At 35.6% G+C, this 13,156-nt stretch overlaps 4 protein-coding genes across 4 annotated transcripts in view; 2 read left to right on the top strand and 2 right to left on the bottom strand.

Annotated features, from left to right (window-relative positions):
* Positions 1 to 2,141, top strand: part of hyd (hyperplastic discs) — a 30,028-nt gene extending 27,887 nt beyond the window's left edge. The window contains exons 49-51 of the mRNA XM_053744837.2: positions 41 to 188; positions 394 to 624; positions 1,070 to 2,141. Coding sequence (XP_053600812.1) covers positions 41 to 188; positions 394 to 624; positions 1,070 to 1,282 — 592 coding nt within the window. The 3' untranslated portion in view covers positions 1,283 to 2,141. The remainder of the gene's footprint in view (positions 1 to 40; positions 189 to 393; positions 625 to 1,069) is intronic.
* Positions 2,142 to 2,373: 232 nt separating this feature from the next.
* Positions 2,374 to 4,178, bottom strand: Alg3 (ALG3, alpha-1,3- mannosyltransferase). Its single transcript, XM_053745637.1, has one exon. The coding sequence runs from the start codon at positions 4,011 to 4,013 to the stop codon at positions 2,520 to 2,522; it is 1,494 nt and encodes a 497-aa protein (XP_053601612.1). The 5' UTR covers positions 4,014 to 4,178; the 3' UTR covers positions 2,374 to 2,519.
* Positions 4,179 to 5,437: 1,259 nt separating this feature from the next.
* Positions 5,438 to 8,537, top strand: LOC128670067 (uncharacterized). The gene is made up of 6 exons (XM_053745434.1): positions 5,438 to 5,709; positions 5,800 to 5,962; positions 6,712 to 6,848; positions 7,236 to 7,299; positions 7,587 to 7,695; positions 8,181 to 8,537. The coding sequence occupies exons 1-6, from the start codon at positions 5,655 to 5,657 to the stop codon at positions 8,391 to 8,393; spliced, it is 741 nt and encodes a 246-aa protein (XP_053601409.1). The 5' UTR covers positions 5,438 to 5,654; the 3' UTR covers positions 8,394 to 8,537.
* Positions 8,538 to 8,995: 458 nt separating this feature from the next.
* Positions 8,996 to 12,862, bottom strand: LOC128670066 (uncharacterized). Its single transcript, XM_053745433.1, has 6 exons — positions 12,708 to 12,862; positions 12,370 to 12,595; positions 11,243 to 11,370; positions 10,582 to 10,642; positions 9,900 to 10,020; positions 8,996 to 9,192 (listed from the first exon to the last, which is right to left on the bottom strand). The coding sequence occupies exons 1-6, from the start codon at positions 12,757 to 12,759 to the stop codon at positions 9,016 to 9,018; spliced, it is 765 nt and encodes a 254-aa protein (XP_053601408.1). The 5' UTR covers positions 12,760 to 12,862; the 3' UTR covers positions 8,996 to 9,015.
* Between the last annotated feature and the right edge of the window lie 294 nt (positions 12,863 to 13,156).

The following is a 13,156-nucleotide window of genomic DNA, read 5'->3' as shown; positions in this document are numbered from 1 at the left end:
AGCAAAGTGCTTTTTTAAAAGTAGAATATTTAATTTCCAGTCTAAATATGTGTGAAGAAGAAGGCGGCGGCTGCGTGGAATTAGTTCCCGGAGGCCGCGAGCTCGAAGTAACGGCGCTCAACGTGTACGACTATGTGCGCAAATATGCGCAGCATCGCATGCTGTTGTCCCAAGAAAAAGCATTAGAGGTAATTAAAACACTAGATCATTAGCAATGTTATTTTTATGAAATGCTGCTCCTAAATGGAAACGATAACCTAAATTTTGATTACCTTGCGTACACAGAAATCGGTATTTTCTAGCATTAAAATTACTTATATTTATTAAAATTCTTCATTGTTAAATGACTAAAGAATTACTAGTCTCACAATGAATGCAAATTTTCTTCTATAGGCAATGCGAGTAGGAGTCCTCGACGTGCTGCCAGAGTCTGCACTGGAGGGCTTGACGGCAGAGGACCTGCGGCTGCTGCTGAACGGCGTCGGCGACATCAACGTGGCGGCGCTGGTCTCTTACACCAGCTTCAACGACGAGAGCGGCGAGCCGCCCGAGCGCCTGGCGAGGTTCAAGCGCTGGCTGTGGGCCATCGTCGACAAGATGACCCACCTCGAGCGGCAAGATTTGGTGACTTATTCATATTATTTATTCGCCAAGCTTTTATACTTTTGGGTTAATCCTAGCAACGATATAATCTGTCCAGATAATGAAAATATATGAGGGAGGACGTTACCAACAGGAGAGATGGCTGCCAACTGGGTGTTTATCAAGTATCAACATTACTTGATAAACACCCAGTATTCTATTTGGTATTGCAATGGCAAAAAATTTAGTAAACGTTAAAAAGCCGTTTCGTTCTCTTGAGATACTGTAAATGAACTTTTTATTTTTAAATAACTAGTTACAATATTTATTATGTATGTTTGATTGGAAATGAGTATAAATGATAAACATAGAAATGTTTATATGTTCACTTGTCAGCGATGACTAGTATGATCAAGAAGGAAGTAAGGTCTTTGTGAAAGAATCCACAATAGATGCGCACGTCGATAATATAGAAATGTTTGAATAGGTATATTTCTGGACGGGTTCGCCGGCGCTGCCGGCGTCGGAGGAGGGCTTCCAGCCGATGCCGTCGGTGACCATCCGGCCCGCGGACGACGCGCACCTGCCGACCGCCAACACCTGCATCTCGCGCCTCTACATCCCGCTCTACTCCTCACGCCACGTGCTCAAACACAAACTCCTCCTCGCTATCAAAACTAAAAACTTCGGCTTTGTCTAAATCGCTGCCAATTTTATATTTCGTTTAGTTTTAAACCCATTCATGTAAGACTGCTCTTATAACTTTTATTTTGTAAGGTCGTCTCGTTTGCGTAACACGAAAAGCATCACGCTGTAGCGAATGGAAATATTAGTACTATTTAGTACACACTTTACACACATGTATGTTTTATATTTTTTGGAAAATCTTTAATTGCTATGGCTGTTTTGATTGCGATTGATTTATCTGCATCATGATGACTCTAACATAGACAAAAATAGACTAATCGCAATTGTGAATAGTATCTAGATTTGACTGAATGGGTATTTTTGACTGAATAGTAATATTCATTATACAGTAACTTGTTTGTTGGATGAGAAAGCAAACTATACAATGGTCTGCACAAGTACATAGTTATGATTACACATAGGCTCATAGACCATAAGTATTTAATGTCATGGGAAGTAACCATTGGGCATGTTGATCAATAGATTTGAAGTGATTAAAATTGATAACTTCGTTTACGGCGCCTTGTATGGCCTAATTTAACAGTGCATTTTGATTGCTTTCCTTATTTCTTATTTATTTCACCTTGCTGTATGAAAAGAGGCAGCATTATTCAAAAATATTCAAGAATATTTTAACTGTTTATATAGCTTTGTTATATAGTAAAATTATATAAGAATAGAGTATGATGAGAATATACTGCTAAAACGAGTGGGGCAAGCTTGGGCGGATAGGCGGATCCGATCGACGGTGGTATTTGTGATATCAGAGGAAGTATTTATATGCCTCAATCTCTAAAATTAAGATTATAATTAGATTGTCCTTTGATCAGTTGTATTGATATGGTTCATAATAAACAATCTCAAAATGCTTATACTGTTGTTTTCATTTTGTTTTTTAAATTTAATTTTCGTATGGTAACAAATTACCAAAATATCAAGGGAAATGTTTAAATCTGTTCAATATGAAGTAAAACAAAACTTATTATCAAAGTTTATTTTATATGAACACAAATAAAACTAAATATACATAGGGTCAGCACACACCCCTGTTGTAAACTTGATATTTGCCGTGTTTTCATTGCTTCTTTGAAAATCACTATTTCATTGCTTCTTTGAAAATCACTATAGTAGGTACATATCTACTTTCTTACAGAAGAACAAAAGTATGTACTAATTATAATCCTTTTTTGTAGATAAAAAAATAATCAAGTCTTGCATTATAAGTATCTTGCAGGCAAGTGCTTGAATGTTCATTGCACTTTAGATGCTATGCTTAATTCAGCAGATATTTTTTTATAAATACCAAATAATATACTCAAATGACAAATATGCAATATAACACTAGTGAAATTGGTACTGGGGTAAGTATTCCAGCACATTTCAATAAGTGCCAAAATTAAAAATCTTACTATTACAGAGTAGTTACATGACCAAAGCAAATATGGAAGACTATGAAAATACCAAGAATAGAATTGATAATGCAAACTTCGGGCACATACAATACCAATAAAATTAATGATAAACATTGGTAATATAAACAGTTGTGACAAAATGTCAAAGTTTATACTATAGTGTGGATTCTGACTAGTATCTAGTTCCCGTTTCACCACAGTCTTCTTTCCTGTCTTTTGAGATGACTTTTTTAACATTGCTTCAAATGACCCTAAGAAGTCTTCCTGTTCTTTTGTCAACTTTTCCTCTCTGTTGTCGATCTTGTTAGCAGTCTTTCGTTTTGCATCTTTTATTTGATTAATTTTTCTTTTATTTTCTTTATTCTTGGCATCAATTTGAGGTTGAACTTGTTTCTGAACATATTTAAGTCTACAATAGCTTTTAAAGTATTGTACACACATTGGTAAAAATATAAATAGCAACAAAATGTGAATACCAAGCAGAGTCAAATGGAAACATTGGTTTTCAAAAAAGTCAACTTCTAGGAATCTATAATTGACAGTCCATGTGTGATTAAAAACACGACCTATATCAAAACTTCCTTTTAAATAAGCAACAGGGTTGCCTATTAGGAAGGGCAGACCCAAAACAAGCTGTAATAAACCACAAACAAAAAGTTGTTTAATGGTATCTTTTAAACCTAAATTGACCAAATAAAAGAAGAACAAAGCAGGGGCATATAGAAGAATATTCATTTTAACAGATACGCCCAAACTGTAGAAAATGCTTCCTAAATACCATTTTCCATCCATAAAGAAATTAAGTGAAATATATAAAAATAACACAGCTATAGGATCATTGAACAGGCGTAATACATATATTGAATGAATCCTATATGAAGTTAGTATGGTAATAACAAGAACATATGGTGGTACTTTTTTAGTTTTTATGTAAATTTTTAGTACAAAGTACAATTGTAATAAATAAATAGCAATGAACACATACTGGGCTAGTCTGATGTTTTCACCTTGATTAGTAAGAAAATAGAAGATGGAATATATGTAGACAAAACCTGCAGGGTAAACAAGAGGCCCGGTGTCCCCACGAAGTTTGTTGTAATCCAAAGTTCCATTCAAAAATCCTTCACATTCCTGCATGTATGCTTTCCAATCAATCTCTGTATATGGCACTCTTTCCACTATTAACACGTTCATAATGAGCTCTCCAAGGATGATCAGAAAGGCGACAATCGGTAACTGTGCTGGATTAAGAATTAATCCCTTTGCATATGACCAGGTAAACATTTTTTTGATCAGAGAGTACATTTCTTGTACCTTCGTGCGGTTGCCCATTTTATTCAGAATGTTTAGTTCGAACTCTGGACTGTTAATTAAATCTTCGTGAAGCCTATATTTAAAGTAAAAATATAAATTCTATTTTAAGATTAGGTCACTCATTATGAGAGCTCGAACGGGCCGGGGTTCCAGCCAAACAAGCGAAGCGAAGCAAACAGCTGTTTACGTCGTTGACAGTGACAATGACATTATTTTTTTATGTTGATGGCAGAAAAATAATTCCGAAAATGATAATGTTGGAAACTTTAACAAGTTTATAAAATATTTAATTGAACGTTGTTTTTACTGAAATTATTTACTATTGATCTCTTGTGGATGTGTTTGTGATTTTTACCTTAAATTATTTAAGCATAGTAGTTAAAGACCTCGTTCAAACCTATTTATAGTATAGATAGTTACTTTTTTCAAAAATCAACCTCTAATTGGCTAAAATAGGGGTTGAAAGTTTACATTAAAAACACTTATAAAAACATGACTGTTTTGATCTAGAGTAATTCACGCGGACGAAAAGCTAGTTATCTATAAAGAGAAACGATTTTAGTTTTTGTTTGTAATAAATAAACTCAAAAACTGCTGATAAATGAAAAAATATCAGAAGAAATAATGTTTTACTAAACATAAATATTCAAGACTAATAGACACTTTATTGGGCCCGTGTTAGGAAATGCCGAGAGCTCCGTGGGGCCGTCCTCCGTGGGGCCGTCCTCCTTGGGGCCGTCCTCCGTGGGGCCGTCCTCCGTGGGGCCGTCCTCCGTGGGGCCGTCCTCCGTGGGGCCGTTCATTAATCACGTGATGTTTTTTCGAAATGGTTGATGATGATGAATAATAATAGGTAATCACACCACACTTCATGTCGCTTTTCGATTTAGAAATAACAATGGCGATATTTCGTAATTTTATCTGAATCCATTTCAAACCTGACGTGATGAATGAACGATAACTTTGTAGAAGAAGTGGTGTGATTATCTTCTCGTAAGTTTCTCATCTTTCTTCATCTGTGCGTTTACCCGGTTGCCTCCGCCGCTGTAAAGCTTCGGAGTCGGAGCTTAGGCTCCACTTTCCAACTTTTTGCTTCGCAAGACTGTGCGGGGTCCCTAGTTCTCAGAATTGATCACCATCTTTTCATGAGTAACTGTAAGTCAGATCAGATCAAACCGAGAAGCTTAATGTGTGAGATATGTCTATAAACCTAATTCAGGTGATGGACGATATCTAGGTATTCATGGTCTGTCTCATCATGTTTATGGTTTATTTAATGAAGGGTCTTATCACGTTCCTGACCCTGCCCATTCGTCCTCTGATGGTAGACAAACACACAGCTAATACCAACGTAAATACATTTGGTATATAATCACCATAACAAGTTAATTCTCAGACTAACAAACAACATAGGTACTAATGCTTTTACTAAATATGATTTGTATACTTTATGGCAGTTGTATGGTATTTCTGTTGGTACGGATTAAAACGTATATTTGCCTGCTTACCTGCTGATAATGGACCTCCTTATTTGGAGAGCAAAGGGGCTTTTATTTCAGTATAAATAAACGACTCGTCCTACGTAGAACATTAGTTACCCAAGTGATTTAATTTATATTTTTTTAGTAGTAGAGTTATATCAATATTATCAATATAACTATGAAGTCCTATATTATTATTTTAGTTTTATGTTTTGTTTGTTTGGGATGCGGAGGTACGCAATTTTTTATCAATTTTTTGTCCTGTGTTAAGTTTATTTAGATTTTTTTATCCTGTTACTAATTTCTGAACGTTCGTTTATCAGGAGTAGAAGGGCAGCAAAAGACTCAAAATGAGTTGGAAGAGAGCTTATTAGCTTTCTTTGACATATGGCTGAAGGGGGACCACGGCTCGCTGCTGCCGCTGCCTTCGTTGAATGAGGTCACGGTACCAGCGCTGGAGGGAGCTTACCAGGATACTGGAATCAAGTTAGTCCATACTAATATTTTAAAGAGAAAATATTGTTTGTCGTTAATGAATTTAAATTCATTTATTATTGTTACTAATTTTAAAACTTCATGGCACTAAGTTGCGGTCCTTTGAGAGGTTTGCGTGGCGTGGGGTACCTACCTACAGATCCAACACTTAGAGGCTTTGGATAATTTTGATGTTGTGTTTCCATATTATCCACATATTTATTTATTATTATGCGGTGAGGTAGCGGGCGATCCAAGGGCGGGCAGTTACTTTGCACAGAGGATTGCCATAGCGGTTCAGAGGGGTAATGCTGCCAGCCTTCTTGGAACCCTTCCAAGCGGCGACGACCTAGAATTTCTTTAATAAATATTAAATTTTGTAAAATAAAATGTAATTTTTTGGTATTAAATTAAATTAAAACCGAATTATTTTAGTAAGACAAATGTCAATGATGTTTTTAATATTATTGGAAGACGAAAATAGGATCTGTAAACATATTTAGATTATAATTATTTATTCGTACTATCCTTCTCTGTTTAAGCAAGCCAAAGATATAGTATGAAATCGAAAACGTAAATCGGTCGAAAAAACTGTGTCTGTAAGTATTGTAGTTAGTGTAAGGATGTACGTACAATAACTTACTATTGAAACATACCTAATAGAGATACGATAGTGATTTAAAGATCGAATCGACACCTCAATTTTACATCTTTGGAAAAAAGCTATCAATTTATCTAGCATAATCTCAATATCAATTTAGATTATCATATTCAACGAGCGACATGAAGCTGACCGGCCTGCCGGAGTCGTACATCCACGAGCTGGTCGCCACCGAGTCTGACAAGTCGCTGGCAGTTCGGATGCTCATAATTGCTCCTTCGTTGACATTGTCCGCGGGTAAATTTCTTACATTCATTTATTTTACAATCTTAAGTTAGTTATGATGATTGTCATAAGTCGTATAAATAATGTTGTTCAAATCTATCTAATATTGAGCCGTGCCGGGTCGGAAAGTCCTAGGTTCAAATCCTACTCGTGCTACGTGAGTTTATATACCAATCTGCAACACTTGTGAAAAATATCTTGAGGAAACCTGTATACTTCACTTGACAGTTTAGTTAACTAGCGTATATGCAATCACTTACCAATGAATGTCAGCAGGGAGTCGTAAAAGACAAGTTAGATGCCTTTAGGCAACTACAATAAAATCTGACACCAGTTCTGCTATATTGCTGGTACAATGTACAAAGAAAATCTTATTAAAATATCTTAAACTTGTTTCAGAACAGTATAAATTGGATGGACGCGCATTTTATTTCTATCGCATTCAAGGAGCTGGCGATATGCGGTGAGAAACTTGTAATATTATCTACAAATACAAACGTTAGTGGTAGTTCCTTTTTCAATGGAATCCTATACTGTTAACATTTTCCAGAAACAAAGTTTTAATCATTTAAGAAATTAATCGATAAATACTTACTTAGTTATTTAGTTACTTTGCCAGGAAACTGGAAACATACCAACATATTGATTAGAACCTATATTGCAATGTTAATTACTTGGGGTATAAGTTATCAATTTATTAATGTAAATTACTCTGTAAATATATCTAAAGCACGTAATTTTATTTTATAGGGTGAATTTTGAAAATAGCTATCTTGCGGTTGACATGGAACTTGCCACAAACGGAAAGAAAATGTGGGTTGAGAAACTACAGTTTGGAGTAGAAGTTAAAAAAATTACGGTGAGATTTTTTAGTTACGAGTATAAAGTTGTATTTACCAATAAAGCTTTTTTGAATTACTACGAGCAAGACCATGGTTATGAGACTTAAATTTAAGGTACAAGTTCTCATCAATCCTTACGTTATAACCACTGCGCCGCGTCTGTCTGTCTGTTTGCGATAAAGTTAGGGCTGTAAACTAGAGACATCTATAGATGCCTCAATTCCATCAATAAGCCAGACATACAGCTAAACGTGGCTTTCAAGATTCGCAACTCTGCGGTCCACCTCGTAAGGAATAATTATATGATACTGTGCGTGATACACCGGCTCCACACTATCGCCGAACGCGGACAGATACGCGAATGCATGAACATTGCGTTGTTTGTATGATTGCTTTTATTTACCGCAATGAAAGAATAATCCGCCATGCTCGGCGAATGGTCTACGATAGTGTAGTGCCGTATCAGTTATACTTAGTTACAGCTACATATATCTTGTTGCAGATCAATCTGACGGGCGCATCCGACCTCGTAAGGAGCACTCTGAATAGAAAAGCGCTCAGCATATTCGCGAAATATCGCGATGAGGTGCAAGTCTCGTTGAAGGAATCCGTTATTCCGTTGTTAAACTCCTACTTGGCTGACATATCCCCAGACCAACTTTTGGAAATTATATACGGTTTGCGACGTAAACGACCTGACTCGGCTGCGAATTAAAAATATATTTTTAGTTTTAAGTTTGATTTGTTTCACTTATATAACTACCTGTGCTTCGGGTTTCACTCCCTTAGAAATGTAGGGATAAAAATACCTTTTGATTTTCTAGATTATGTTCTTCTCGTGTTCCAAATTTCATAAAGTTATGTATTTATAAGTACATATAATATTACATGTATACTACTACGATAAAATAATTCTCAGATAAGTAGGTAGTTTTTATTTGGTGAATTGCTGATACCTATATAGCCTTTATTTCCCACGCGTGACTATATAAGTATACATCAAGATAAGAGTTATGTACAAATGTTAATAATTTTACGCACATTATTAAAGTTACTATATGACGTCACTCTGATTTTCTGTGAAAAATTTTTTTCTCCATCAATTTTGATTGAATTATGAAGTGAGCTGGCATCGTAATTTATATTCAATTTAAGCCATAAACATCGTAAATTCATATTTAAAATGGATTAAATTACTACAAATAAGTTAGAATTCATTACTTGAAATTAATGTAATTGCTCTAAAGTTAGAAAGAGAAAAAAAAGGAGTTGGCAAGAACAAACTAATAGAAAGTGGATCCACAGAAAACGAAAGTGTGTTTAAAATATTTTTAATATTAATGTCGGCTCATCACACGTAGATATTTCTGCACAGATTTAACTGGGTACTCTCGAAGAATGATGTTGGCTTGTGTCCTGAAGGCGCTGGTACCTGCCTTGGAGCCCTCTTCAAATATTTGTGAGGTGGACATAACTCCGGTCACGGTGTCCCATAACGTTTTTTCAATATCGATCTGTAACGGCAAGCATAGATACTGTTATACATAATTCTCTAGTGTTATTATTATTATTGATTATCCAAGTGTTATTGGCATATTTATAAATTATCGAAAACCTAGTTCGTAACAATACTTTCGCTTATTTTATGAATTTAAATGGTCGAAATCATCTTAAATCTAAAACATACATGATACATATCCCAAAATAGTTCGGCGAATTTTGGCGGATTCGGTATACATTGCTGATTGTTCATTGCAGTAAATCTCTTCTCTTATACTAACCACGCAATATTCATTCATTAGCGTCGGCATCTATGTCTGAATTTGACGATAGCATGTAGCTGGCATAACAAATGGTGCTTCAATAAACTTCGTATTTCATGTTATGCATGAAAAAAGTACACAAATACTCAAGTTTTAATTTTATCTGCACATAATAGATCGAGAGTGTTATTATATCGTATCCATGGAATTAATAAATACTTTGATCGAATCAGTCGAGGACGAGGACCCTCGTTGGTCGTAGACTATAGATTTCGTAGATTTGATACAATAAAATGCTACGATGCCTACGATACCGCGTAGCTGCTCTACGACTACGACGTTTGTGTAGAGGCCATGTTGTATGAGCTACGAAGAAATCGCTGCGTAGCTTCGTAGATGAAACTTACTGGAAAGATTTAATTATTTTTATGTACAATATTAAATTAATACTACGATACCACAACATCGTCGACATGAATCGTTGCCTGAATTCCATCCAACTGGTATACTACTGCACCTTTGTACCGCTTTCGGAGGGTGTTGGCCGCTCCAGTTAATTTTACGCCTTTTAGTAATAAGCTGGAAATTCATATACGTCATTCATAAATCTTCTAGGTAAACCCTTCCGTTTAAACTGAACTTTGGGTTAAGAATCGGAACAATGGCTCAAAATTATAGAAAATAATCGAGCTATAAACATATGTTGCGTCGTCGCAATGGAGACGCTGAGCAATAGGGCGTGGCTCTATATATAGGTAAGTATGTGTAGTTAATTGTGATTGTTGACAAGTTTGATTGCAATAAGGCCTTGGAAAATACGCTCTTCTAGCCATTTCCACTAAATCTTATTTCTCGTCTCTCTGTAGTCTACAGCAAGAAGAGATAATTATTGTCATATATAATATATTTATATATATGTAATCATACAAATTTTTGAGCCTGCATGTGTTGGACCAATGGAGCCGTGTGGGCTCCTGGCCCATCCTACCAGACGCCAGCCGCGTGGCCATTAAATTGGCTGATGATAATGATAACATGAATGACAATAAAACACTGAATTAAATTTACAATTAATTGCAAAAATAATTTAAAAAAAAAATGTATTAAGATTAAGGATTTAAAGGAAAAAATATTACTTACTTTGCGTGTCCCGTGTAAGTAATTGGTAGAAATCCTAAGTTAATGTCAGCTTCATAGTCAGCTGAAATCAAAACTTAACTGTGATAATCAAGTTCAAAATAGTATGGTTGCAAAATAGATATAAATATGACTCCATGTTTCTATTTTCCTCCACCTCCTTTTCCACAGAATTTTTGGGATGAAAACAAGGGTTTAATTGTACTTGGACTAGTAGATCCCTTTAATATTAATTTAACCTTTTTTTGGGCCGACCCAACTATTCTTGACGAAATTACGAGTACACCAACCCCATCACTATTCGTCCAGCCAGTAAGATTTCCTAATACAAAATTACTATAAACTTAAGATAATGATAAACGTGCTATGCTTAGGTTTTTCCATACTTCATTATCTTGGTCAATCTGGAAAAGATTAATTTTTCATTGTCACCTGGATAGTAACCGACTGCACACCGGAGGCCCCGCGGGGCCTTCGGTATGCAGTCCGGCAATAGTGACCACATGAGATAACAGAAGTCGTGAAAATTACTAAAACTTATTGTTATCTATGTGTGTTTCATTCAACAATATGAAGGATATTACTATTTTATAGTTTTTTGACCATTGACGTTCACCGATCATTATAGTCGAATAAAAACGTATTTATTTATGAATAAACTAGCCTTCTCCAGTCAAAACCGGCGCGGAGACCACGACATCCAGGCGGTTATTCTTCGCTCGAACTTCTAAATTTTCAAGGTCTATATTCTTTATTCCAGTTATATTTACATTCTTCAGCTTAAGTTCTCCACTGAAAGTAAAGTTTGTCATGTTTGTCACTTGTTCTAATTCCTCAGAACTCTTATATTATAAAATGATGAAATTCAAAATTCTTAATTCAACTTGAATAAAGGTCCATACATGATAAACATCTCTTACCTATTATATCTATTATTTCTTTGTTATCATCGTGTACAGGTGTAGTGATAATAAGATATCACAAAACATCTAATTAGTCGTAAAACTTTAGATAGAGACGATATTAATACTTTATTACACGTGTTACGAATATGCATATACTCATTTTAACACGTTGCAAGGGGCGTAGCTACCGCCGTATAAACGGGGATCCGAGGCTACCGAGGCCCTGCTGAGCTAGTAGCACAACAATAATAAAATAAAATAAAAAACAATATCATGGCCTAGCTGGTATTCAACTGATGGCCAAAATGGCCATCAGTTGAATTGTTACGACTCTCCTAAGGGCAACAACCCAATACGAACATCCGGCACTTCATTTGGTACACGCATTGACAGGCAGGATTTAATTAGGCCATTGACCACATATACCTATGTGAACCGCTTGTAAACCTACCATATATGACTTGATGACCCAATAGGATACCTGTGTACGTACTTACACTACATAGCTTGGTGTAAACCAGCAATCTATGCGTCTATCTTGGTGTAAATGTCTATAGCTGTCTATTAGAAAAGTCCTGTTCAAATCCATCCATACGTTTGGTTTGCGCTGGACTTTTTAAGAATAAATTATATAGATCTATGCAATTCCAAGGTAACTAATGCACCTACCTGCCTTTGGTAAAGCTTAGCTTTTACTAGTTAAAAACTGTTTTCTTGGATTTTGCACAGCCAAGCAGCGATCGATAACTAACTTGAAACAAATATCGTACGACTGCTCGAGGCATAATAAAATACCAACGTGACCGTCTCGATATGAGTATGAGGCAAGAATTATGGGAATTAAAAATGTTATTGAAAAATAAAATGATTTTCGGGTGGTACTTACGTTATCAGCGAATGATCAATGCTGATGGGAGGTAGCTCATCTTTGAAGAAGGGGTCTAAAACTGGGATGTTACCAGTGCCTGTCGCGGCATTGGCGACCAGATTCTCCCACCATTTTCTGGCACTATCAGTGGCTGTCACATCATTAGGAAGAAGTGGTTGATACTTCTCCGGCAAATTACTTCCGTCAGCTACTGTTCCGCCCACAGATCCAAGAGAAACTTTAACTGAAATAAAAACCAAACCCAAATTGCAGCCAAACCAATAGATGTTAGTCAAATAAATATCTAAGTGAGTACCTATGTTTTATGACATTACCTATTTATTGAATTAACTTACCGATGTCTTCGGCGTTCACAACAGCGAATATTGCTAAAATTATGACAATCATGGCTGCTCTATATCAAGTTGTTGACTACAATGATAGAGTTATATTTATTCTCAACATTTTATTTATATTTACCGATAATATTACGTCTTTTGTGTTATTCTTTACGAGAGCAAATCAATTTAAACGGTGTAAATGTTGGTCTAAATAGAAAGTGGGTTTCATAGCATAACTAATTAACCAGGTTTGTTAAATTTATTTCATTCAAATTTTCAATTACTGAAATAAATCACTGTCAATTAAATAAAATGAATGATCGTTTGCTTAAATCTGTGGAAATTTAGATCACATTTTGTGTATTCGTAGGTTGTAAGTACGTAAGTAAGTATTTGTAACTAGTACCTAAATAGTAAGTAGGCCCTGAATGATGTTTGGACAAAATGGCGATCACCACCAATTT

The sequence above is a fragment of the Plodia interpunctella genome, chromosome 5, assembly GCF_027563975.2.
Source record: "Plodia interpunctella isolate USDA-ARS_2022_Savannah chromosome 5, ilPloInte3.2, whole genome shotgun sequence".
NCBI lineage: Eukaryota > Metazoa > Arthropoda > Insecta > Lepidoptera > Pyralidae > Plodia > Plodia interpunctella.
This window is presented reverse-complemented; position numbering and strand designations above follow the sequence as displayed.

Bases quoted from the DNA above. Each gene is read 5' to 3' on its own strand.
- Alg3 (XM_053745637.1), bottom strand. From the start codon at position 4,013: ATGGGCAACCGCACGAAGGTACAAGAAATGTACTCTCTGATCAAAAAA.
- LOC128670067 (XM_053745434.1), top strand. From the start codon at position 5,655: ATGAAGTCCTATATTATTATTTTAGTTTTATGTTTTGTTTGTTTGGGA. The intron at 5,963-6,711 runs GTTAGTCCATAC...ATATCAATTTAG, and splicing joins TACCAGGATACTGGAATCAA to ATTATCATATTCAACGAGCG. The intron at 7,696-8,180 runs GTGAGATTTTTT...ATCTTGTTGCAG, and splicing joins TAGAAGTTAAAAAAATTACG to ATCAATCTGACGGGCGCATC.
- LOC128670066 (XM_053745433.1), bottom strand. From the start codon at position 12,759: ATGATTGTCATAATTTTAGCAATATTCGCTGTTGTGAACGCCGAAGAC. The intron at 12,596-12,707 runs GTAAGTTAATTC...TTTTTATTTCAG, and splicing joins TGTGAACGCCGAAGACATCG to TTAAAGTTTCTCTTGGATCT. The intron at 9,193-9,899 runs GTATCGTAGTAT...TTGCCGTTACAG, and splicing joins TTCATGTCGACGATGTTGTG to ATCGATATTGAAAAAACGTT.